This window comes from Rhipicephalus microplus, chromosome 4 (assembly GCF_043290135.1).
Source record: "Rhipicephalus microplus isolate Deutch F79 chromosome 4, USDA_Rmic, whole genome shotgun sequence".
NCBI classification, from domain to species: domain Eukaryota; kingdom Metazoa; phylum Arthropoda; class Arachnida; order Ixodida; family Ixodidae; genus Rhipicephalus; species Rhipicephalus microplus.
Genome location: NC_134703.1, coordinates 23,165,457 through 23,192,497, shown reverse-complemented (window position 1 = coordinate 23,192,497; position 27,041 = coordinate 23,165,457). Strand labels below are relative to the sequence as shown.

The 27,041-nt window shown below is 45.3% G+C and overlaps 1 protein-coding gene across 2 annotated transcripts in view; it reads left to right on the top strand.

The window, feature by feature from the left end:
- Positions 1 to 27,041, top strand: part of LOC119171729 (condensin-2 complex subunit G2) — a 69,697-nt gene that overhangs the window by 40,191 nt on the left and 2,465 nt on the right. Inside the window, exons 15-20 of one of the 2 annotated variants that reach the window (XM_037422545.2) lie at positions 376 to 605; positions 2,313 to 2,387; positions 4,513 to 4,602; positions 14,966 to 15,199; positions 16,651 to 16,833; positions 20,559 to 20,678. In XM_037422545.2, coding sequence (XP_037278442.2) covers positions 376 to 605; positions 2,313 to 2,387; positions 4,513 to 4,602; positions 14,966 to 15,199; positions 16,651 to 16,833; positions 20,559 to 20,678 — 932 coding nt within the window. The remainder of the gene's footprint in view (positions 1 to 375; positions 606 to 2,312; positions 2,388 to 4,512; positions 4,603 to 14,965; positions 15,200 to 16,650; positions 16,834 to 20,558; positions 20,679 to 27,041) is intronic. The other variant, XM_037422546.2, reaches the window with a different exon arrangement.

The following is a 27,041-nucleotide window of genomic DNA, read 5'->3' as shown; positions in this document are numbered from 1 at the left end:
TAGGGCTTGGTTTGGGCTGGTTTCTCTCTTGGTTAGAGCATGATCAACAGCAGCTGTTTTGACTGCTAATGTAAACAAAGTGCCCAAGTTGATATGCACTCATGCAAGAAGCTTCAGGCAGACTTGGTAAAAAATATTGAGTGATGTGTCATTGAAGTCTGTCTTGCTTATATGTTACGTATGTATAAAGACTTGACAGATATTTCAAAATTGGTTTACCACTGTGCTTGTGAGGAGATCTGTTGCATGACAAATTGGAATGCACTGTAGACTGACAAGCAACATTTGGTTCTTTTCATTGGGCTGCTACCACTTTTATTTTTTTTTTGCTGAGTTTGCGTGATATTTTGTTTTTCTCGTTGCGGTCATTTTCAGTCGAGTTCCTGATCACCATCTGCAGAGTTATAATTAATAATGTGGGGCTGCTCAAAAAGACGTGTGCAAAGGAAAACCTCCTACCAGACGAAATCGGCAGCAATCAGGCAGATGACTTGGACATCTACAAGAACGTGAAAACCGTGGATCAGAAGTCCGTTCACATACTTGTTGAGGCACTGGCGATCATCTACAGCAGCCTGTCAATGAAAAATGAGCTGATGTCTGGTGTAAGTATACCTACCTACCTTTCTGCATTATCAGTTTTATATTCCCGCTTGGAGGAAAATACTTCAGCTACATAGCAAGAAGTTTGACTTTACTTCATATGTGAAACATGCAGGTGTGGACAGTGGAATTCGAACTGTTCTTTTTCAAGGGTGAAGCACCTTAAGGGTTTAGGCATGTCCATTGTGCGTTGTCCGTTGTGCCCACTATAAGCCATTACGATGACGCTGATAACAATAAAAAACTAGCGTGTTATCACATGCACAGCACATACAAAGTACCCTCTGTACACCGTCACGATGACTATGGTGGCGATGACAACGAAGAATAAGTGTCTTAGCCACGGAGAAAGAAAATAGCCACGGAAAAACGCCCGGAAGCCACTGAGAGCGCTAAAGAGAAAGAAAACCAGCAAATCATGAAGGGATGCACGAACTTGTTGGAAACTCTCCCTCCCAAGGCCACCTACACATGCGCGCGCACAATATGCGAGCGAGGGGCGCGTGCATGCGGCGGCAGACGTCGTCTGCTCAGGGGCCACTATTAGCAGTTCGTTTCAAGCGCTGTACGGCCTATAATTCTGGCAGTATCGATTAGTGACTGCAGCTAAAATATCTGTCATATCTACCGATTGATGTTACAGACAGAAATCTTAGAAGTTTTACAATGTACGAGGCGCTATCATGATTTTTATGCGTCTCGTCCATAGAAGAGCATGTAAAAGATGGCCACAGGCCGAAAGCGTCATCTGTCGTGCTTCGGCGTAACCTGCATTCCGCCGTGACGCTATCGCGCCGCCCTCGCGCGCTGCCGCCGCCTAGGGATCCTCCTCCTCAAATTCTTGCTCCGTGGTCTTAGCACACGCAAGGTACCCTATGACAATGACGACCACGGAACATTCTCCTTGTGCCATGGATGAAGATGAGCGTAAAGTGCAGGATGCGGCGGCTCAACAGCAATGCCATCAACAAACTACTCTAGTGTCAAGGGCGTGGGAAGTGGCAGTAAAAGGACAAAAATGCCACACGGTCGCAACGCCGACTGGCTTGTGCAGTATGTGATGTCTTAATGCGCTCTACAATGCATTTTGTATGGCTAAAAACAACCAACAACTACCACGGAAATGTGCGTAGACCCAGTCTTTGCCAGCTTAATGCTAGACCTGATGAAATAACCATTGGCTCTACATTTCATGGTCTACGAAGCTATAATAATTAAGACGGAATAAAATCCCCAACTCAACATGATATAACCATGTATGACCAATAAACATAGTATATAACTGTTTAGCTCGTCCAGCGCCCAAGCAACTCCTTCTGGTTCCACTCGAAGTCGCCTTAGCATTTCCACTGTCCTGTCCCAAGCCTTGCATATAACTGCACGCCTCTTCGTCACTCAATTATATGCGTCAGTGGTGATGTCCGCTCACACTGCAGTGTCCCACTGCTTTGCCTACTCATCATCATTGACTTTGGGGAGATGGAGTGGTGTATTTTTTTTTAATATTTTTATTCATGAATATGAACTTAAGAGGGAAAAATCTCTAGCCTTTGTAGCAATTCCTACTGTGCAGGAAAGAGGGCCCAAACTGCATTGCATTTTCTTTCTGCGCTAGTATGTTTTTATGGCCAGTCATTGCTGACACTGAGAATGCCTTTACAGGAATGGAAAATAATGTTATTTTACATCTTTTTATTCAATTTCTGAAGGAACTCAAACCTCGTTGGAAGTATCTCGTGGCTGTGATGAGGACAGCCATGAATGAGTTGTTCCTGACCACTGATGTAAGTGTCTGCGCTAGTTTTACATATCTGTTGACAATTTATTGGTAGGGTTTGTTAGGTTATGGTTGTCGTGGTATCAGTGCACCAGCTGTCAGTCTCCTATTGCAACTTGGCAGTGTTCTCTTTATCTATTGGAAGCAGTCTGTTCGTTGCATAGGATGAAGTGGGAAAATTCAATGCGCACTTCTCAGTAGAATTGGTTTCTGATAACTTTATGTGCACATCTACTTTTACCACATCGTTAATTTACAGCCATTTTGTAATAATGCAATAGTGCACTAAAAAAAAAGCATGCAGCAGTGAATGTTTCACTTCTCTATAATAAAGCAAAAGGAATAAGTAAATTTAGATGGAAATACAGAGTACTGAATGAATGTGATGTTGTTTGCAGTAGAATACTTGCACATTGCGGTGATTGATATCACACTGACCAAAGCTGAATAAGTGATAAAATAAAAATTAAGACTGCCAAAACATGGACTTTTAAGTCGTTCACGAAAATGTAAATCAATGAAAAAAAAATATAAAAACTTGGCACTCCTGTAAAATATTTTGCTTCAAGCATTTCGCAGGTGTACAAAAGTGACGTCAATTATTTTCGAACTCTTTGTTTTTCTTATTTGTATGACAATGTCTCTCCAACATACATACATACATACATACATGCATGCATACATACATGCTAACATTACACATCGGGAACCTTGTCTTCTTATGCTGTCATTACAAACCCGAATAAACCCATACTGTAGCTTCCTATTTTATATGGTACCAGTTTCTGCATGCTGCGTAAGTTGTCCTCGTTGCATACACTTCATACTGCAAAGTTGTATTCTGCATGGTCACTCGTAGCATATCGGATCCAATGAGCCTTCATGGTCGTGGTAGCTCTATCTTGAATGCAATTTCGTTCGTTCTGAGAAACGTTGTACATTGGCACTCTAAATGACACAAAATTTCGGGGGATAATAGAAATCGAAGTGATGAAACATCATTGAATAAGGAATCCTACCGTAGCCAACATTTTGACAAGTATTCTTGCCAGTGTGTTGTCTCCAGCAGCACTCAGTGTTTGGTGATGTCTCTCTTTGATGGCACATATAGTATTAAAGAGGTACTGACAGGCAAACTTTATGTTAAAATGAAAGGTGGAGCTTTCAAGAGCCTAGAAAATGTACTGGTAAGCATGAGTGCACCCTGAAAAAGTGGTTACACTAAATTTTTAAAAGGTAATTTCGGTTCGTACTGTGCCCTGACGTCGCAACACAGTGTGAGCATCTCGTCGTTTGCTCGCGGAAGATATCGTGGTCTTTTGATGGCGGATGTATTGGAGATGCTCAAGCGGTCATTTTTAATGTTATTGTGCTTGACGCCGTGCCAGTGTTAATGTGAATAGGTGTGCCATGTGAAAATTTGCTTTAATGTGAAAATAAAATAAAATAAACACCAACATTTTCTGACTTCACACAACTCTCCTGCGAAATCTCGTTTGTGTGCCCCTTCAAAAGAGCTCTGCAACACTTTCTGAGCATGGTCAGAAAACACTGTTTATTGGCAGTACATGCTCCCGAGAACTTGCGAGCCTAATATTATAACGCAGCATGCACACGAAAACTTGCAATACACCCTCTGCACTTTGCAAATGGTGCCATATACTCGAATTCCTGTATCATATACACACGTCCATGGCGTTGATTTGAGCATCACGAGTTGCGTAGTTACTTGAGAGTTTTCTAATTGAGGCCCCAAAGAAATAGGGTCGAGACCATTTCACATGCGCAAAACCCAAGCCATGTTTCGGTTTTATGTTGGGGGCGCTATTCAAAAATTCTTAGCTCCTGCTTGAAAGGGCTTCAGCTTACAAAGAAAGGGCTTAAGCTTACAACGTGTGTTTACTAAGGGACAAGTCTTTTTGGCTCCTTGTCATCCCCTGTCCTGCGTAGCTTTCAGCTTGTGACGTTTCGCTGTAACTCTGCTTGTACTTGACTGATCAGAGTCGTGAAGCAGTGTGCGCTAATAGACGATCCCATCATAACTTGCACAGTGTTGCAGGGCCCCTTTTGGGCCATGGTGATGACAAAGGGAGGACTTGTGCACTATATTTTAAACCTGTTCATTCTAACAGAAGGCATTATCGCAAAGATCCATCAACGTTGAACGACAATCATCCTTGACGCAGAGCAGTGCTTTGAATGGCACCAATACTGAGCATGGCGTGAGTATGCCCAACCGCAAAAGACTCTCTCTCGTGACTGAGCTGGTGCACAATATTTGGTCCCATTCTGGATGTGGTCTGCATGTGTGATGCTGCAAATGTTGCCTGCACATTGAGCTGCTTGGCGTGCAACAACACCTTGGTTGTTTCATCTTGGTTTGTGGAGCACTTTGGTGTAACAATACTGGCTTTTGGGCTTTTGTTTCTGGCCTATGCAAGAGCACTGCAAGAGTACAGAATGGGGGAATAGAAAGGCTAACAATGTGGGATGGCATACTTGGACATGGTTGATTGCAAAAAATTTTAGAAGGGATTTGAGCTACAATGTTTAATTGCACTTCAATTGCATAAGGAATGTTTATTCCTAAATGAAAATTAAAAAAACAACTTAAATATGGATGATGCCTTCAGTTTAAAATTATTGCACTATCCACTTCGAATTTAAAGAATGTCTACTAGGGCCTTGTTATTATTTAAAAATAATAATTACTTGTTGGAACCAAACACACAAACTATGAATTCTGTGCTCTATGAGCTTGTCACAAGTTCTCAGTTAGTCTTGAAGCTGCCGTAAAGGTGAACAATGGTGTTGTATTTGTAAGCACAGCATCTTAAAGAACTAACACAGTTTGATATTGTTTGTCACAGATGTAATGCTAGAGCAGTTGTCCAAACAATGCTGCTTGGACCTCTTCAAATGAGTGCTGGCAATTGTACGGGAAAGAGGGGGAAGACAGAATGAAAGTAAAGGTGCACATACAACCACACAGTGTGCTGACTGACACGTGAACTTTATTGCAGCAAAGAACGTAAATAAATATGTATCCACGTATCAGTCCTCATAATTAATATAAACAAGAATAAGAAAAGGATTGTTTAGATTCTGAGACGGCCTCTTTTAAAGCTTCTGCCAGACGTGTGTTGGAAATGTTTCATGCATGTGCGAAGCCCCTAGAATCGACTAGCGAATATTATAGTGATAATTCGGTCGGGTTTCTTAAGCTATGTATAGGATGCGATGCTAATAGTATGTGTCTGCAATATGAGCCTCGCAGTAAGGAACCTACCTTATCCTATTGCAGTGTGCACTCGAAGTTGGTGGAAATGGAAGTCACGAAATTCGGTCTGTGCAGTGCATTCACGAAGTCAAGTAATCATTGCGAAAAGGACAGCTTTCAAGGGCGGCTATCAAGATTGATTAAAGCCGTTTATCCCAATCCCGTGCTTGCTACCGTCGCATGCACGGGATACACAAGGAAAAAATCTGAGATGTGCACCAAAAGTGCCACTAGATAGCCACTGCAATACCCTATTTATGCTAAATGTCTCGTGAATTGAATCACACAGCCCAGTGTGCAAATGTTCTAACCGCGCCAAATCAGCTGTCCAGATTATGTCAACAGCTGTACTTGTGAGGTCTTTCAATGTAATAAAAAGCATAACACGCAATTTGTTTAGTATATTCCAAATGTGTACAGGATACCATTAAAGTTGGAAGAAGAGACTTTGCAAACAACAATATAATGTAACAAGAGCCATCACCGGCCATTTTGGGATTCACTGCAAACAATGCGGCTGTAGTCCTGAATTCGTTAAATGTGACCTGTTCGTGACTAACAGGAACCAATTGATGCGTGAAATTGAGGCCCACAGAATATCAATGTTATAAAAGATAGATGTCAAGCACTTCTTTTGCTTTATTACCTGTCAAGGAAATTTCGTACCTTTTTGCTGGCAAATCATGTTAACCATTGTTGTCATGCGCTGCTCAAAGCTTCTAGCATCGGTGTCCATTTAATATCTCTTGCTTCATCTTATTTCTTGTTTATACTGACAAAAGCTGATGTGCAACTATGTTTTAATTTACGGTCTTCACCCTAGTAAACTTCAGTTGCCTGTCAGTGCAAAGTGCGGTCGTATGTGGGCCTTTACTGTCGTCTTTCGTGCAGTTTCCCCGACGTTATGTTCAACCAATCAGTCGGGAAGTTCACCCTTCAAGAGTGCTAATAATTTTTGATAATTGATCCATAATTATTGCTTTCACAGAAACCTGTATTTTATGCTGCTCATTTTTGAGATTTTGTAAGAATTCGGGGGGGGGGCAAAAATTTGTGTGGGTAGTTGAGATTGAGAAGTTTGCAGAAATAATAATGCAGCCAGTGCAGGACCAAAATAATTGAAGAAACGCGGGAGAGGCCATGCTCTTCTTGCACCCTCCTTTTGAATGCATGAGCCACAGTTGACCCACTCAACATAGCATGGCTGTGGTGTTAGTATGAAAGGACCGGGCAAGCATGTTTCATATGCCAAGTACTCTGACAGTAAAAGTGCCCTTCACTCGGTTGCCTTTGTATGAGGAAAGGTGTTGAATGGCATCAGTGGAAGCTTTAGTTCGTGAGCCCCTACTTAAATACAGGGAAATTTTCTCGACTACTGCTCCAAAGTTGACGGGAATTGGTGAATTTAGAATCAGTTCAATCTGGTGACTGCAGAAATTTCGTCATTCATTTGGGCCTCTTCTTCTAGTAAATACTAAGATTTTTTTTTTTTGTAAAAAAAGTGCCATGTTTTCGACTCTGCAATTGAAAGTAAATTTTTGCTAATAATCAATCTAAATATGTCAGGGCCCCAACTTAGTTTTCTGTTCTTTTGGAATCTCCAAGTTAATTTTAGTGCTCTACTGATTTGTGCATGACTCTTGAAAAACCATTGTTAAAAAGTGGTAAGAAATTTGCAGGAATTCAACTACACACATCAGATTGCATCACTTCAATGCTAGGGTAGTTTTGGAACATCAAACCCCACATATCAATCAATCACCCCAAATGTAAAATCGTACACCAAAATGCACGTTTTTCTGTGATGACTTGTGAACCTTTTGCAGTTTGAGCTATTTTTATTTTTAATCCTCGATGCCTAGAATAAAAAATTCAGGTAAAAGGAGAAAAAATACTGGTTCCACTGTTATTTCCCTGCTTCCATACTTTTTTGTTTTAAGTGTTCACATTGCTTTCTGTAGGTTGCATTAGAGTTGAATCCAAGCTGAAGTTTCCTTTCAAAAAGAGGTGCATGTGTAATGTGTGCCAGCTGTCTGCCTACCTGCCACAATTTCCATGCTCCACAATGTTATGCACCTTATTGCTTTTTGTTTACTCTCATTTACACACTACTTCTTTGCTGCACTCTAGCCTCTGCTGTTTGCTATATGTAACTATGCCTTGAGATTGTTACGGTTACATAATGAGGCAGTAATTTGTTGCCAATCAAAATATGTAGTTTCAACTGAAAACTGTTCCAGACAGATTTGAAATGCGCTTCATTTCAGTTAAATTTACTCATGATTTGCACTAAAATTGTGGAGTTTCGTCGTTTGTCTACACATTGGAATAACAGCTGTGTGGAGGGGAAAAAAAAAAAGTTCAGTGTACTAAATGAAACCTCAGTACACTAACTCTTCCTTCACTTCACTTGTGAGCACAACAGCTTGTAATTCGCCAAAAGAAATGAGGCATTTGAACACATTTTTCACTTGGCTCTAGGATGTCGAGTAGTGCAATCACTTGTAAGCTTGGGGAGGGTAGTAAACTCTTACCCCCAAAATCATCCAGCGCTGGAGGTCGTATGCTGGCAATGAAAAATAGTCAGGTTTTTTTTTTCAAATGATTGCATCTTTTCTGAAAAACATTGCACACAGCCCAGTTCTACTAATATCAGTGCTATTTCATTTATGAAAGTACTGTCCACATCTTCTGATAACCGATCGCACCGTCTTGAAGGGTATGCGGGCACTCTTCAAGAAATCATCTGTAGATCTGCACGCAGCTATGATAACCCCAGTCTCTGCCCTTGCCATGATACCGCTGTCAGCATGAATGAGTGCTAATGCTTTGTTGTTAAGGAGTAAGCATGTTTTCAGAGTTGCCAAATTTAACATTGTGTGTTCATAATATTGCTGATCAGTTCATCTGGTGGCACAGGAAGCCATCAGGTAAACTGATTTCTTTCCTTATTTTTTTGCTGCTGACATATCAGGTTATCATTGTCAAGCATGGTGCGTTATGTAATTTTTGAAACTTAATGGTTGTCAAAAATTCAACAGTGCAATGCATTTATGGACTGTTTTTAGGCACAAAGAATGGACTGTTTTTATGTACAAAACATAATGTTCATGAGTGCTAGCTAGGAATTGCTTTGTAATGTATGGTGTCACATATACTGTACCAATTTTACTTGAGATGTGAAATAACATTCAGCCACTGACAACTAAGGTGTCTGCTATTTGTTCAATTTCTGTACGGGCTACCTTTCTGGGTTTAAGTTCAAGTAAACCATTTTAGCCTAACTATTACTTTCGGTAGTGTTAATAGCTCTTAACTAGGCTTCTGCGAATGAATATCACAGTTGTAACGAGGGCAGTGGGCATGGAGCTCGAGGATAGAAAAGGAAGAAGACTTGCTGTGATCGCAGGCTTGCGTTCAGTTAGCCCTTGCGCTAAATAAAGCTCTCCTTCGCCGAGTCAACTCCTGCTTGTTCAACAACCCGTTTCAAGTGGTGGAGGTGCTGGGTACATCTGGTCCTCACCCTGGAACTTCACAGCCGCACACTCCAATGACCTCCTACAATGACTGATCCGGGGCCATCTCATGCTGCTACTCCAGATCTCGCACCTGTGCCTGTCTTCTGCGCTGGCGCTCTCAGGCAGCGCGACCCCCCCATATTTGGTGGCACAGAGGACCAAGATGTGGACAACTGGATTGCCGAGTATGAACTGGTGAGCGCCGTCAATAAGTGGAACGAAGCCGATAAGCTCACAAATGTGAGTTTTTACCTGACCGACGTGGCAAAACTATGGTACAGGAATCGTCAAAGTGATTTCAGTACCTGGTCGGAATTGGCGAAAACCCTCGCGGAAGTCTTTGGCTGTCCTGCTGTCCGACGCCTTCGTGCTGAACAGCGCTTGCGGGGCAGAGTACAGAGAGCAGATGAAACTTTCACGAGCTACATCGAAGATGTGCTATTTCTCTGCAAGCTCGTCGATTCGACTCTGGACGAGGCAGGCAAGATCAAGAACATCATGAAAGGAATCGATGACTGTGCATTCTAAATGCTGGCTGCGAAGAGTCCCCAGACGGTCTCCGAGGTGATTCAGCTCTGCCAAAGCTATGATGAGCTGCGTAGGCAGCGCGCTTCTACACGTTGCGCTGCTCAAGACACCGCGGACATCTCATCCCTCGACTATCGCCATGACAACGCCGACCACTCTGCGTTGATGCCAGTCATAAAGCAATTCATACGCCCGGCAGCTATCTATAATCACAAGAACTACCGAGCCGATGGCACCCTTGTCGCCTTCGCTTCGCCAGGTCATTCAATCGCAAGTTGCCGAAGCATTGCCGCCAGCTCAGGCTCCACCAACTGTTACTGCACCACTAACGTATGCAGCCGCAGTTGCTCGGCCACGTGCGCCAGCGTCTCCGGCCATCTACGAAGCTACTCGCCACGTTTATTCGTCGACGCCACCTTCCCGCTCGCTGACCGTCCCGTCTCCGGCTGTATATGAAACAGGTCAGAACGTTTATATGACGACGACGCCTGCACGACCATTTACGGTACCTTATTCAGCGAACAGTGCCCCTATCGTCAGCCAATGGCGCACTTTGGATAATCGGCCGATATGTTTTTCATGTGGCATCCCAGGCCACGTAGCTCGTCACTGCCGTCGTCGCGGCTTCCCTTCTCACGACATTGCAGGGGCCTCACATTACATGTCCACCATGCCCACTCAGCCGCGATATCCCGTTCCTGCCGATCCACCTTTAGAGGTACGTCCCGGTCGCCGACCATCCGGCGCAAGCCGTTCACCTTCTCCTCGTCGTCGATCTATTTCTCCGATGTTACGTCGCAACAGCCCACCGCGAGGGGAAAACTGACGGGCGCAGTTCCGGAGGCAAGAACTGCGTTGGCAGCGAAAATTTCAAGACCTAACTGCTGTCCCCCGAACGAAATCGAACTCTATATTGATGGCATTAAGGTGCACGGACTTGTTGACACTGGAGCTGCCGTATCTGTAATTAGCGAGAAACTGTGCCTAAACTTGAAGAAAGTGACCACACAACTTACCGACCTATCTTTGCAGACAGCTGCGTCCCATCATATTCAGCCTTCAGCTTTGTGCACTGCACGAGTCGTCATTCAAGGTGCGATGTACGTCGTCACATTTGTAGTTTTATCCCGTTCTTCGCATGACGTTATCCTTGGGTGGGACTTTCTTTCATCAAATTCTGCTTTGGTCGACTCGCGTTATCTGTGCCGTGCTATGACCCCGACGATGGTGCTTCGTGTAGAGTGTTTGCTGCTTCTGACGTTGACATTGCGCCTTTCTCAGCTGTTGTTGTCTTGGTGTCGTGTGCCTCCCCTCCGAAATCGCCTGTGTTGTTTATGCCATCGGTCCCATTTGTGTGCCGTCGAAATATCATGCTTCCGTTTGCCGTCGTCATTTTTCGCAATGATCACGCTGCCATTTGTGTGCAATCCCTCGGACAGCCCGTCATCCCTACTTCGTGGAGAATGCCTAGGAAGCTACGAACCTTACGAGTGCATTCTTCCGGCTACTATACCCGATTCTACGGTTTCGCTCCAAATTTGTGCTGTCACTCCTACCAACGCGCCTAATGATGCTCTGGACGTATTCTCGGATGCCATCGACTCTGAGCTCGCACCAACTCGGCGCGAAGAGATTATAAATCTTCTTCTCCGCTTTCGTTTTTCATTCGATCGTGACCAGTCAGGCTTAAGCCGAACCTCTGCGGTCGTTCACCATATTGACACCGGTCAACAAGCCCCGCTAAGGCAGCGTCCGTACCGTGTGTCATCTGCTGAACGCCGTGTCATCGACGAACAAGTGGACGACATGTTGAAACGTGGCATCATCGAGCCCTCCAACAGTCCCTGGGCTTCACCGGTTGTTCTTGTCAAGAAAAAAGACGGATCCATCTGGTTCTGCGTTGACTACCGCCGACTCAGCAAGATAACGCGCAAAGACGTATACCCTCTGCCGCGCATCGATGATGCTTTGGACTGCCTACAAGAAGCAGAGTTCTTTTCTTCGTTAGATTTACGCTCCGGCTACTGGCAGGTGCCCATGACAGAGGGTGACCGCCCGAAGACAGCCTTTGTAACACCGGATGGACTATATGAATTCACCGTTATGCCCTTTGGCCTCTGCAATGCGCCTGCCACTTTCGAAAGGATGATGGATACCGTCTTGCGAGGTCTGAAATGGAAAACGTGCCTCTGTTATTTGGATGACATTTTGGTATTTTCAAGCGACTTTGCGACCCACCTCAGCCGCCTCGAGCAAGTTCTTACGTGCCTTTCCACGGCGAGACTTCAACTTAACTTGAAGAAATGCCACTTCGGCGCTCGCCAGCTTGTAATTCTCGGCCATGTGGTTTCTAAGGACAGCATTCTCCCGGACCCTACGAAACTTAATGCAGTCGCGGCGTTCCCAAAGCCAACCACCATCAAAGAGCTTCGAAGCTTCATCGGCCTATCTTCTTACTTCCGGCGCTACGTCCGCAATTTCGCCTCCATTATCGCCCCCTTGACCAATCTTCTTGCCGGAAGTTCTGATTTGTCAGCGTGGTCGCAGGCGTGTGATGATGCATTTCAGGAACTCCGACGGCTCCGCACCACGCCTCCCATACTCCGACATTTCGATCCGTCTGCTCCAACGGAGCTTCATACGGACGCTAGTGGTGTCGGGCTAGGGGCCATACTGGCCCAACGCAAGGAGGGCTTTGACGAGTACGTCGTTGCCTATGCCAGCCGCACCCTCAGTAAAGCCGAGAAGAATTACAGTGTAACTGAAAAGGAGTGCCTCGCCATTATTTGGGCAATCGGAAAATTTCGGCCTTATTTATATGGACGTCCGTTTGATATTGTAACAGACCACCATGCGCTTTGCTGGTTATCTTCACTAAAAGATCCTAATGGTCGGCTCGCTCGTTGGGCATTGCGGTTACAGGAGTTCGATATCCGTGTTATCTACCGTTCTGGCCGGAAGCATTCCGACGCCGATGCCCTGTCACGTTCGCCATTGGCTTCAGAGCCTGTCGGCTCGCCTATCTCCACTAGTGCTGCCTTGGCCATCAGAATTTCGGACATGCCTTCCGAGCAACGCAAAGATGCTTGGATTTCTTCTCTTTTGGACTTTCTCTCAGACCGGACGCCCGCTCCAGTTTCCAGGACGCTTCACCGTCAAGCAGGACACTTCGCTATTCGGGATAACCTGCTTTACCACCGAAACTACAGCTCAATCGGCCGTAAGTGGTTGCTCGTCATCCCCCGACATCTGCGCTCTGACATCTGTGCCACGTTCCTCGATGATCCGCAATGTGGCCACGCTGGTGTGTTAAAAACATACACCCGCTTGCAGCTGCGGTACTACCGGCGCGGTATGTACCGTTTCGTTCGCCGTTACGTAAGGTCTTGCCTTACGTGCCAGCGACGCAAAATGCCCACTCAACATGCCACAGGTCCCTTGCAGCCGTTGCCATGTCCAGCACGAGCTTTCGATCGTGTCGGAATCGACCTTTATGGTCCGTTTCCCTATACTTCGAGTAGCAACCGCTGGGTCATTGTCGCTATCGACCACCTAACGCGGTACGCTGAAACAGCTGCGTTACCTTCTGCTACCGCAAAAGACGTTGCGTGTTTTATACTGCAAAACCTGGTTTTAAGGCATGGAGCACCTCGGGAGTTACTAAGCGACCGTGGCCGCGTTTTTCTCTCCGATGCCATCAAAGCGTTGTTGAGCGAGTGTCGCATCATACACCGCACTACCACAGTTTATCACTCGCAAACTAATGGGATGACAGAGCGTTTTAATCGTACACTTGGGGATATGCTGGCCAAGTACGCTTCATCCGACCAGTCAAATTGGGATAGCATACTCCCTTTTGTGACATATGCTTACAACACTGCAACGCAAAGCACCACTGGATTTTCGCCTTTCTTCCTTCTTTATGGACGCGAGCCATCATCAACAATGGATACCATTCTTCTTTATCGACCGGACCCTTCAGAGATGACTACCGTTTCTCGAGCAGCAGCACACGCTGAAGAATGTCGGAAGCTTGCTCGTGCGTTCACGTCACATGACCAGACGCGCCAAAAACATCGCCACGACGCGTCAACCACGCATATGAGCTTTGCTCCGAACTCACTGGTGGGGTTATGGATTCCTTCTACTACTCTAGGACTCTCCCACAAGCTTTCGTCCAGGTACCATGGCCCTTATCGAGTTGTACGCCAAACATCCCCTGTCAACTACCTTGTCGAGCCGCTGGATGCATCTCCGGACAAGCGCCGTCGGGGAAAAGAAATCGTACACATCTCTCGGCTCAAGTCATACCATGACCCTTCTGTGTACACCTGTCCTTAGGTCGCCAGGATGGCTTCCTCATCGGCCGGGGGTGATTGTAACGAGGGCAGTGGGCATGGAGCTCGAGGATAGAAAAGGAAGAAGACTTGCTGTGATCGCAGGCTTGCGTTCAGTTAGCCCTTGCGCTAATAAAGCTCTCCTTCGCCGAGTCAACTCCTGCTTGTTCAACAACCCGTTTCACAGTATAAAAATTTGGTTCAATTCAAATTTAAATTATTGAAAATTCCAAAATAATCAAAATGTATATCTAACTTTGTAAAGGTGGTTTCACTGCAGTGAAGAGGTGCTGTGTCGTGAAAACATCAGTTTGTGCGTAATGCGCATTGCTGTGAAGCCCCACTTCAAGGTTAAATGAACATATAACCCTCGCATCGATTTTATCTTTTTTGGCATTCAAAACTTTGTTGTACTGGCTCATATGCTCAAATTATAGTAACATAACATGTTTTACAGATTATCACTTGCATTCTACCACAAGTCAATCCTGCTACTATTCAAAGTTTTTTCCACTTTCTTTGAACCAGAAAAATGGCATTTGCACAGGCCTTGTTTCAATTTTAGAAAAAAAATATATAACTATATTCTGCAAGTTGGTTAGGTATTCACAAATGTGCTTATTTTTCTTTATAACATGTGATATATACTATTTGAATTCGATTTGAAATAATTCTACAAAAATTGCTATTCGCTTCATTTTGGCTTCGAGCCTAAAATGCCCTATTCGCACAAGCCTACTCTTCATCGTTATATGACACGGCCGAGAGCCGTGAGCACTGTTCACAAGTTGCAGTAAAAACTTGGCCAAAAGGCAGCAGTTGTTTGAAATTGTTTACCCTCGCAAGTGATTGCAAGGAAAAAAAAAAAAGCCGCCACAAGCTCTGAAATAAACTGAACCTTTTCGTTTCTCTCTGCATGCAGTCTCTCAGCTTGCAGATTTCAGTGCTGAGTGCTGCCTCCCTTCTACCTCGTGATGACTGCATCAATTTGTCCCTGCGGTGCTTCTCCATGCTCCGAAGCTTCCTGACTGTGCCGAACACTGGTGCACAGTTGGTCCTGTCTGAGGAAGCCAAACAATGCGTGCTCTTTTTGTGCAACATGCACCGTGCAGCTGACGTCTTGGGACTAATTGTTGAATCTGTGGAAGAGCTGCAGGTGAGTGTCCGGGAAAACATTGCGGGAATGGGCATTTCAAGCAGCCGCTGATTACGTTCCGGAAATTGAGGAATTGCATCTGTGGTTCTTCTTTCTCTTCACCACTATAGCAGAAAGTAGCAGTTTGCAAATAGGCACGCTTTTGAAGTTATTGATATTTGTAGCTGAGCTCCAGGTACAGACGAATCTCGATTATTCGAACTCAAAGGGGTCCAAGAATTTGTTCAAAAAGAAAGAAGTTTGAATTAATGAAAGCTAAATGAATGGAGGGCTCACCCTGCAGTGGCGCATGTGCATTGAGCTAACACGCAAGGGGGAAGTTTCAGAAGAATTACAAATATTCACAAATCGCAGGACAATATTTGAAGTAATCAGTGGTGCGAACCTGCACACGTTTGCCTTGCAGCGAGTCGATTTCGCACACAGCTTGCAAAGCACTTCTATTCGGCTTCAACATTCTCCTGACAAAAGAAGCTGCGTCCGGCAATGTCCAGCGCTGACGTTTTCTAAAGACTACTATTATAAGGACTGCGTTTCCGTTACGCAGCCGCAGCGTGGCCAGCACATGACTAGAAAGGAGGAGTGTCCTCACGCAGAGAGAAGCAGATCAGCATTTAGGAGAGAACCAACACTCCACGGCAGCTTTTTTTTCTCTCTCTCTCTCTGCGCGTGTCGTTGAAAAAAGGGTCTACAGGTAGGGACGGGAAAGGGGGAAGCGTGGCACCAGCGTGTGAGGGAGAGCCAACACACTGCGACAGCTTTCTTTTTTCTCTCTCTCTCTCTCTCTTCGCGCACGGCATTGAAAAAAGCGTCCTTACGTGGCAGGGACGGGGAAGAGGGAAGCATGGCACCGGCGTGCGAGGGAGAGCCAACACTCTGACAGCTTTTTTTTCTCTCTCTCTGTCTTCGCACGCGGCGTTGAAAAGAGAAGAGTCTTTATGTTGCAAGGACGGAAAAGGGAGAAGCGTGGCAGAGGCGCGTTGCAGATCGGCATTTGAGAGAAAGCAAACATTTCACCGTAGCCTTTTTTTTTTTCTATTCCTTTGCACGCAGCGTTGAGGTGTCAGAGGTGCAGTCGTGGGATTGGGCATGGTAGCCTTTTCTTTTCCTTCATGCGCAGCACTGAGGTGTCGGAGGTGCAGCCGCGGGACTGGGCGTGGTGCTGAGGGCACTTTCGGAGTGCGGTATGTTCGAATTGACCATCGCAAGTGCTTGCATGTTCGAATTACAGGGCATTTTCGCCCATAGGAATACACGTAGCTTTCACGGGACCCCAGTGTGAGTTCGAATTAACCGGAAGTTTGAATTAAGCATGTTCCAATTAATGAGATTCGACTGTACAAGATAAGGGGCCAAATTTTCAAGGACAAGGAATTACTTAGTGTTGGACACTGTCTCTGCAGTTGAGTCTATTGTGAAGGTGGTAACTTATCACTTGCCTTGCACTGCAGAACAAGCAGACACCAGCCAAGCGGCGCAAAGTGCGTTTCTGTGTGGAACGGCGACCCTGCAATCCTGAGCTAGGGCTGCAAGTGCTCCGGCAACTATTGGAGTCTCCCCATCTGCAGAGTACATTGCTAAAGCGTCACACTGTGCCCCTGTTCGACACGTGGAACGTTCTGTTGCGTATTGCTGTGAGTGCCTTTTGCACTTTTTCTGCCTATTTGCTTGTTTTTCGTGGCTGTGCTATGTGTGTGTTCTGTAGAAGAAAGGAAGCCTCCTCATTGAAAGATGGAAAATGGGGCGACTTTATTCCCCGGAGCACCCGTTGCAACGCGTCCATTCCTGGCCGTTCCAAATTAGTCTATCCAAGATGCACGCCGTGCACTCCCACGCGCTCATCACATCATCATCCTTTTCTTCTAATATTTAACAAGTTCATAGACATCACCTTCTACTCTGTGCCACCTGGCCTGGCTCAAAGGAGCAGTGTATGAAATTGTTTACACGTGCTGCTTTGTGTGACAGTCTGCTGCTGAAGAGGTCTAGGTTTTATGGGCTGTCTGTACATTCAGGAAATTTAAGCATTTTCATTTACACATCTCAGTTCCTTTAGAGCATGTCTCGTTGTTGGTTTGCTTCAAAGCAAACGAACCATGCCTAATTATGTGTGATACTCTGTGCTGTTGTTGCGTGTCGCAAGGCTGCTAGAGTGCTGCGACACTTGCGTGCTATTGTAATGACCACAGCTCCATTGTTGTTAGGCCATGCTGCTGTGCAGCCGCCACATAACTGAAATGTGGCTAGGACACATTCTTAGAGAGGTGAGCAAAACTTGCTCTGAAAGATTATAAATGCCGGCACATGGCAGGCCTGAGAAAAGTGAACCACTACTGACAATGGCCTGCTGTGACATAAAGGTGTACAATGCCTGACGTTACCCATCAAGTGTCTACTTCGTTATATGTAATGCTTGTTAGTGTCATCGGAGCCTCGCACTCTATTTTTATAGCTTTTGCAGCTAACCTGCGTTGTACTATGAACTTTTTCATGTGTTGAGGTTTTTCTAACAGGTAAGAGGCTTCATGAACTGGTGCGAACATGAGGTACTGAAAAAACCAGAATATAGGTCGGACAAAGATATAGACCAACCCCCAAAACTTTGGATCTCCGTAAAAGAAATGTTTAAAAATTGCAAAATATCGCGGCGCACCCTTACCTTGCACAACCAGTTACATTTACATTGTAATGACATTTCTTTTAATTTGGACACTTATCTTAAAAGTTGTAAATGCAGTAGTTAAGGTTGTACAGGTTCTATGTGTCATACCACTCCGTTAAAAATTGTATAAGGTTATGCAAGTTAGTTTGTGCCTTTACTACTAATAATAATTCAGGATAAGTAGTTAAACGCCTGAAGGCCACAAAATGCTGTCGCTCTGACTAGTCCGAACTTGAGTCCGACGACGTCGGTTTTTCACAAGTAACATCCCAGAGTGCACCGTCCTCTGTTTTATCTATTGTGTTACTGGTGCAGCATTTGTGGAAAGACGGAAGTACGCTGTCTCAGAGCAAAGCCCTTCCGCTTCATAAATAGGCGCACCCACGATGGCGGTACCTTGACTCACCCTCGTGAGCCCAGAGTCCCACGATATCTCGAGAGCTTTCGCTTGAATGCACTCCGCTGTTACGGGTAGTGACCTTGCATGCAGCTCCTTAATGAATTCGGCGAGTGGTGTTTCCAGTACGGGGTGCACTTAAAGGGAGATGCTACTCGAAGACGTTTTTTTTTTTTTTAATATTCACCCTAGAGCAACGAAACTTGAGCTGTTTATGGAAGTTTTTATGCTGATTTCAAATATATAATTAGTTTTCTTGCAAGTTACACACATTTAGCTCTGCAACCCAACAAAGTGAAAACCTTAACCCTTTTGCCCCCCCCCCAACCTCTTTTCATCCCCAAACTTCTGTAATATTTTACCATTCATAGCTCATAATGCTTAAAATAATGTGTAGAGTGCAAATAACTAATTAGGAAGCACACGCAAAATATGTAATACGTGTGAAAAATAATAGACGTAATAAGTCCATATTTCACCTACCCTAGTAAAGGTATACATACAATTTTTTTATTATACAACAAAAATATTGATATTTAAACTAGATAATTGCATTCGTCTTACTTTGAAAAAAAAAAATTAGGTGAAATTTCAGGCAGATCCAAGCACTAGACGTGCCCGTAAAAGGAGGGGCACATTGAAAAAAATGGCGAAATTTGTGTTTCGAGAAAAACGAGTTTTAAAGTTAAAATTGAGTTTTTATTTATGAACGATATTATTAAATCAGATGAAATTTGCACACCAAAAAGAACAATCCTTCTTGTAGAGGCCACTGCGACTAAAATACGCCAGCACCATGAGTTTGTCCCTCTCGGCGTTTTCGAGCCGACTCCTCACAGACATTTCGCTCACAGACAGGGCCATGAAACGCTTGCAAAACTTCCGCTCCATCTGGCAGAGCCTTGTGCCAACTGCAAGCTAGGAAGAAGTTCGACAGGACTGCAAAATCCAAACTAAGTCCAGTGTCATGCCATTTTGCAGCCATTTTTGTGCCACATATTGTCGTACATAATGGTAATGTCGTCCCTGCTAAGTTCTCTCACTGCGAGCTCTTTCGACCTCTCAAAATTGGCGCTGACGTCATCCATTGCCGCATCACGAACTTTCCGGCTGACGGATGTGATTGACTTTTGATGCATTGGCTTTTGCAAGCCAACAACTGCCGCAAATCGGACTAGCTGCTCGTAGCCTATTCCTACAGAGCGCGCCGCACAACGGCTTTCACTTGCAAGTGATGCTTTTTTTTCATTCATAACGGAGATAATTACACGAGAAAAGCATTGTTCAGCTGCGCTGCTCGACAAGACATAGACCCCGCAAATAGGTTTCACAGCACATACAGGCGCGCAGCGGCTAACGGCGGTCCCTGATTCGTACCATGCGATAAGCCTGTCGCGGTGCTCGAAAAACACGCAGAAGAGTGCTTCTTTTTATTACTTCTTGCGTTGCATCAGCGAGAGAAACTTGGTATTTGAAGAGTGAAGCTCGAATCTTCAACTCAAGCGATCAACAATGGCGAGCGGCGGCGCATTATCGGCGGCAAGGTGCTCAGACTGCACACTTTCGACCATTAATAGGCACCTTGTGCTCTTTAGATGCAATTTTAAAGCATTTCCAGTTACGTCTCGACCTGTAATATTTTTTTCATAACAGGAGAGGTACTAATCTTATCAAAACAGGCAAAAAAAAATCGATAATTTTGAAAGAAATTCGCGTTTTTCGACCCGCATCTCCCCTTAAGTCTGTCCATGAAACATGTTTTTTTGATTGCTGCAGGATGTGATGTGCTGCTTTTGGCTCCTCCAGTATCGAACGCTTTTCTCTAATGCACCGAATTTCCATCGTGCCTCTAGGTTGCCGTGCGCTTCGACATACTCGATCACTTTTTTCTTAAAGCTTATCATAAGCCTATCATAAGCTGCTGTCGACTACCACTCATTTCTGAAGGAAATAGAGATAACAGCAGACTGACAGCAAATAACAGAGGCAAAATGGCGTTCCTAGAACACTAGGCCTTTCCGAGCTTTGCTCAACAGCGCGCTGCTGATGCTCACAATGGCAATGGAGGCTTTTAACAGCAGCTAGCCATTGTTGCACGACATCCGCATTTTTTTCTGCCAATGACCGGTATATAAGATGAGTATCGACTGTTTCTTCCGTTTTTTTTTTTTAAATTCAATTTATATTGCGGTTGCATGTATAGCTCATTAACAAATATGAAACCATTTGTCAGCTTGCTAAGATCTTTCTTCGAGTTCTAACTTCAAGCCTCACATTTGCACTTTGGTTTGTTTTTCCAGGACTCGTTAAAAGACTTGCTCTCCATCTCTAAAAGCAGAGTGGTGGCTCAAGACGAGATGCTGAAGGCCTTTGACTTGTTCCTCCTGCTCACATACCTCCTTCATGACCAAAAACACCCCGTATGTATATACATGAAAACATTTGCACTTTTCATCTTCACGAAGGTGTTTCTTGCAATCTACAACGCTCGGGACTTTCGAAATTTGTTTGATAGTCTAGTTTACGAGTACCGTATACACTCATGTAAGGGCCGCACTTTTTTCTGCGAGATTGACGGGGTGCAGCTGTTCCACGGAGAGGTGTAATTTTTGTAAAAACAAACCTATTTAATTGTGCCCCATATACAGTGTAGACCACTTATGACGTAGATCGTGAATAATCTCACTGTAAGTGGTACCGAACTATGATCAAAACACCCTTTTTCAAGAGCAACACTTGTGCAAAATAGGTTGAGCATGCTACCTCACGTGTCAGAGAATCGACCGAAGCATGCAATGCGTGGCGCTTACAGCCATTTAAATTTCTGAATGTCAAAAAGAATTAACGTCTGAAAACCCGCGCTGCCAATGAAATGAGCGAAAAGGGGTGGGATGGTCTAACGAAAGAAAGCACTATCGCAGAAATTTGCTGACACCTTCTCAAACTGCCTTGATTATGTGCGTCACACTGAAACTGTCGAATCACGTCCGAAATTTCACGCGCTGGAAGACCCAATACAGTCAACTGCCGATTTTTCTGACCCTCTAGGGAGCAAAAAACCGTCCAAAAATTTGGGCAGTCTGAAAAAATGAATGCAAGCCACAAAAAAAACGCATTCTTTTACTGATAATTGTCAATGCAAGCAAAAAAAAACGCTCCATTTTGCTAATATTTCTCAATGCAAGCAAAAAACGCACCATTTCAATGATATTTCTCGGATCGAGAGGGTCAAGGTCGAAGTACCAGACTTTCGGAACTCTGCCAAAGCATCAGTGCGGTGGCTCTGAAAAGAGCCGTTAAAAAAAAACATGCAGCCAACAGCGGGTGGCATCAGGGTAGCCGGTGTTAGAGCCGCAGTGGCTTGAAAAACTTGTTGATCCTTGTTTCAACGGCGTTCCGCTTGCATGTGATCACATTCGCCTCGATCTGAGCAAGGGTAATGTCATCACTGTACACTGATGACAGCGTCATCAATGCTGGCATCAATTTGGCGGTCGTAGGTGGCGCAGTTGGTTCCTCTTTTTCGACATCGGAGTCGTGTGAATTCGCCATAACTTGACTAACTACTTCGTCGTCCGTTAGCTCTGCGCAGAAGTCGAGCTCGTTGACAGCGTCGACGAACCGCTCAAAAGTTATTTCCGTGGGCATGGAAGCACCAGTAGAGGGGAGGTCGTTGATAATATCGTCCATGAGAGGGCACAAGTCAGTCACGCTGTCGCTTTCTTCACGCAAGTCTGCTGCCTCTGTGTCGAGTACAAAGCCCGCGTGGCGAAAGCAGTTGCGAAGCGTGTCTTGCGTTACTGCCTTCTATGTGCCCGAGCATTCCGACAGCAGACCGAAGGTCAACGCTGTAGCCTTTCCCGTTTTCCGAGCACAGCACCATGTGGTTGAGTATACGTGAACGTTACAAAAGTTTCAGATTACGGATAACACCTCGGTCCATCGCTTGGAGGATCGCAGTCGGGTTGGGCGGCATGAATTCCAGCTGGATAGCCTTCAAGTTATTGATGTGACCATGAGCAGCGCAGTTGTCGACGAGGAGCAGGAACACGTCTGTTCTGTTGTTCAAAGTTCCCGTCCAACCTGCGGACATAACTCTCGAACAACTGCTGCGTTACCCATGCCTTTTTGTTGGCTTCGTATAACACTGGCAGCGTTGCCCCTTTAAAACACCTCGGGCTCTTGGACTTCTCGATTGCTAACAAAGAAAGTTTCTCACTGCCAGACATGTTGCTGCCGACAAGAACAATCAGCCGTTCTTTGCTATGCTTGCCACCATGGCATGCGTCACCAGCAAAAGCGAGTGTTCTTTCCGGCAGCAGCTTGTAAAACAAGCCAGTTTTGTCGCAGTTGAAAATGTTGTCAGCAGAGAACTGCTGCAACAAAGACTGGAGTTTTCCACTGCGGTACTGCGCAATAACTGCACTGTCGACGGTGCCGCTTTCGCCACACATCTTCTTGAATTTGAGGTCATTCCGATGCTTAAAGTTTCTCAGCCATCCATCACTGAACTTAAAATCCGTGACGTCCATTCGAAGTGCGAGAGTTTCTGCTTTTTGTTTGAAGATGCAGCCCAAGACTGGCAACCACTTGGCAATCATTGAATTAAGCGACACGACGAGAGCATCCTCAAGCTTGGATGAACACCTTGGCTTGCATTAATCTTTTGGGCACCAGACGGTTTTTCGGCGCTTGTCTTTGTTCCTCAGGAAATCGAAACTATTTGCTTGGAATACCGAACTCCTTGCTCACGTCAGCCTGGGATCGGCCACTCTTCGCTAACTTAATAATGGCGGCTTTTTTTCTCCATCGTTAACCGACAGTACCGTTTTCCGCGCTTCGATGCCATTGGCGAAAACGACGAAGGCGGAGTAGGGGTCATCGGAGGCAAGTGAAATCCTCACGCTGTGAACAAAAGAGTTTGCTGACGAGCGTCGAAGCACATAGGCTTAGCGTTGCAGAGCACACTTCACACGATTGCATAATCACGCACTAGGCTAGCCAAACACCATGTGGGCTGTGTAAACAAAATGGTGCCACGGCAGGCGACGGTGCCTCGGGTACTCCGGAGGTGGCTCTGGTAAACATTCAAGATAGCCAGCGTGGCCAGACCAAATCGCTGTGTGACGGTTCTAGTTCGAAGTGGTGAAACGCTTCGCTAAAGCATTGCGCGGGAAGCCAGAGTGGCACGCGCAAGCGCTAAAGTGAAAGGAACTTTATTGGCGCCAAAAAATTTCCGGGTGGATAGTTTCGATTGTCAGCGAAGCACTTTTGCATGATAAACACGGCCAGTGTTAGGAATCTCAGAGGCCGTGTGTGTTTCTCCGCTAACGATCAACGAGTCCAAGCAACAGATGCTGCCACAGTAGATTGGCGCGCTCATTTATGCGATCGCAATCGCGTGTGTCGCAGTTGTGGCGGTTTCCACTGGAGGTCAGTGGTGGTTTTCGACCTTCCATCGCGTCAAAAAGTCCGGAAAATTGGACTCCGGGGGGTTCGAGGGTCCGAAATTTCAGACTTCCTCTTACATTGATTCTATGGGGCTCGTGGCGGTGCCGCGAAGATGTCTGAGTTATCGGGCATGTCCGAAAATTCGGGTGTCCGAAAAATCGGCAGTTGACTGTAGTTCATTTTCACAGGCGTGCACCCAACTTCAAGACATTAAAATTGATTCGCGAACCTCAGTCCAGGGCTACATGTGCAACCTTCGTTATCATTACCGATAGGTGTCCCTTTCCGTCTAGTGCAGCGATCGTAAAGAGTTTGGTTGATTTCGTACCAAACCGCAACTTAAATAGCACACAACGGCTACAGAAAGCCAACCAACGTCGAATAGGCCTAGCCTGCTATTCGGCTTGACGTCGCAGGAAGTTTGTCCAACACGTGAAGATTCCGCACCGAAAAGAGCGCATTGAAGTATTAAACCAAGAACATCGTGCACGCGTGCGTGATAGAAGTTTGCGTTTGTGGACGGCGCATTGGCAGCAAAAGCGAACGCTCTCTTCATAAAGCTGTCTAAGGTTTTAAATTTGCTGCCAAGGTAGTGAACGGGATATATGTAGCAAGCTCGATAACGACGACGCTTTCCCAACAAGAAACTCTTCAGCACAGTTGCTAAAAGTTGGGGGGGGGGGGGGGTGGTCGGCTTACAATAAAGTACCGTAGTTCAACCACAGCTGCCACATACGTAATGACCCAATCGTGCCTGCCACAATGACTCACAGTTCTGCATGCACGCTCAAGGCTCATTTTTGCGACATTCTATGGTATCTGCACAGTGATGTGGTCGCTCGAGCTCCGTAGTAGAGGAGTGGTCCTCACGACTACACAGGTGAACTGTGTTGTCTGCTTCATACTGTTCATTATTTTGGAGTTTCACGTTCATACTGCAAAGGTCATCAAGCCAGTGAGCTTTCACACCGGCAAGGGTCAGTTGTGTCACGGTATTACGACGTCGGTGATTGCCATGCACTTTGACACTCCCCTCCTCTCTCCCTTTTGTGGGGCGTCATGGTGCGGGTGCAAAGTTGACAGTTTTCTTGAAGCAATCGTTCAGTGTAGTCTTGTTTGGAAGTGTCGTGCCTAACCACATGCTCTTGTGCTTAAAAGCAATGGGGCCAACCAAGCAGTGCTACTACAGCGCAGCCTTTAAATGAAAGGTTGTTTTGCTCATGAAGAAAAATTCAAACCTGCAAGCACACCTAGAGTTTTGCATGCACGAAAATAATGCGTAACGATGGTGCCAAAACTGGACCAGACTGTTCAATCCTGCAGCAAACCATACAGTTTTTAAGCAAGCAGGGGCAGGGCAACATACTTCATGAAAGTATTCAATTTCAGTCAGAAACAAATGACCTTTGTATGTCAGAGGCTGCCCGCTGACATCGAGGAGAAGCCTGTCAAGTGTCAGTGTTGCATAGATGGACAAACGGTGTGAAAGGACTACCGGTTGGGCCAAATTGCAAACGCTGACCAGACCTCGGTGTTATTCAGCATGCAAGTGGCATACACAGGGTACAAAGGTATAAAGGCTTTCAAATTTAGTATAGTTGGTTATAAAAAGCAGTGAACAACAGTGATGTTATGCTGCACTGCTGTTAGATGAATGTTCCTCTCACACATAACATTTAAGTGCATGACTTACCAGCAGGTGAAAAGTTTCCCGGAAATCTTGTGCACGTTCACAACAAAGGTTGTATGTCGACAGCTTGATGGAGGACAGGATAAAAACAGTTTGGGAACACTGCCCAGGGGCTGCATTGTTGCATTGTACAAGCAGCCACTTATGGTTTCTTGCCGTACTATCGCGGCAACGTTTAGCGTGCCCCTTGTGCCTCCACAGCAGGTGGGAGCTTGTACAGGCTGTGCTCTCAACACGAAAAAACAGTACCAAAAGTCTACCTGGAGCAGCTGTGTCCTCTTACACTAGCGTTTTGTAGAGTTACGTGTGATCGGATCTAAATGAGTTGACTGCCAGCCTCACTTCGTATATCAGCGCCGTCACTATGCACGAGCCTTGTCGTGGTCTACTGCGGCCGCGCCACAAGAAACTTAGTTGCTTAGCAAGCGCATGTTTACTACAATCAAAGTTGCTCCTAAATATGCTAGCCTTGCTTCACAAAACATTTGAATATGTTACTATCGCATTCATTGCTTCGCGCTTTTGGCGAAACTGGGAATTTTTTTAAAACTGGACAGGTCGTGCCATATAGCAGGGCTCAGTTGAACCAAGCATGCCTGTCATCTCGGAGCCAATGGCAGAAAATTGTTCAATGGCCGTTGTTGCTGCCGTGGCTCTCGCTGCTTTCGTTCTGCTGGTACTGGTGTCGGCGACCATGCTGTAAAGCCAGGAAACGTACATGGCAACGGTGACGTGAGACGTTCTGGTTGAGACGGGTAATTTGAAGTGCGCTAACTCGACGCTGTTCAATAAAATGAATTATTAGCACAAAAGTAACACTATGAGGTTTCTCGACCACTATTTCAACAATCAACGTCAACTTAATAGTCTTTTGCGTCCTTTTAAGCCCTCCTTATAGGAATTCCACACCTGCCATTGCTAACTTTTGACAACTGGTTCGACAACTGAGACTCAGTGACAGGTGTACATCCTTACCTTTCCACCGGTCCTCTTTTTCGTCTTTATTCATGAAATACCCGTTCGTTTTTCACAGCACCCCTTTCCTTGCTCTCTCACACACCCATATCCGATTTTGTCCCTGCCCCTCCTTTGTTAGGATGAAGAAGAAGGTACGAAGTGTGGACATGTTAGCACTAAAGAAATCAGTTCTGTTCTAGCCATAAGGAAGCCAAGTTCGTTTGTGGAAACGTCGGCTCTACACAAACCCCCTTTTACGGATTTTTCATTTTCCATTGCAAGCTTTCAGCTTTCCCTTCTTTCCATTTATTGCTGTATTACATGTATTGTGAAGTTTTTATACAGGACTTGTATGTTTGCAAAGCGAGAAAGTTACTTTCGTTGTATTTCCAAGCAGGCTCGGGGTGCCTGGTAACGAACAGCCTGGATTGAATTCTCAAGATTCAGAAATTTTTGTTATTTACTTTACTTGCATCTATCTAGATTTTTCGGTCACTTTCAAGAACATTTTTTGCTTGCAACCACTGATGTCAACACAGACAGTTCTGCGAAACGAGCTCTTCTATGCTACCATGTTGAAACAACCAGGGAACACCAACCATGCCTCCAAGCACTGCCCCAACCTAGGCAAAAGCAATGCTTGCATGTTTCTTTTTCATAAGCAAGTGCTCAGGGATCCTCTGCA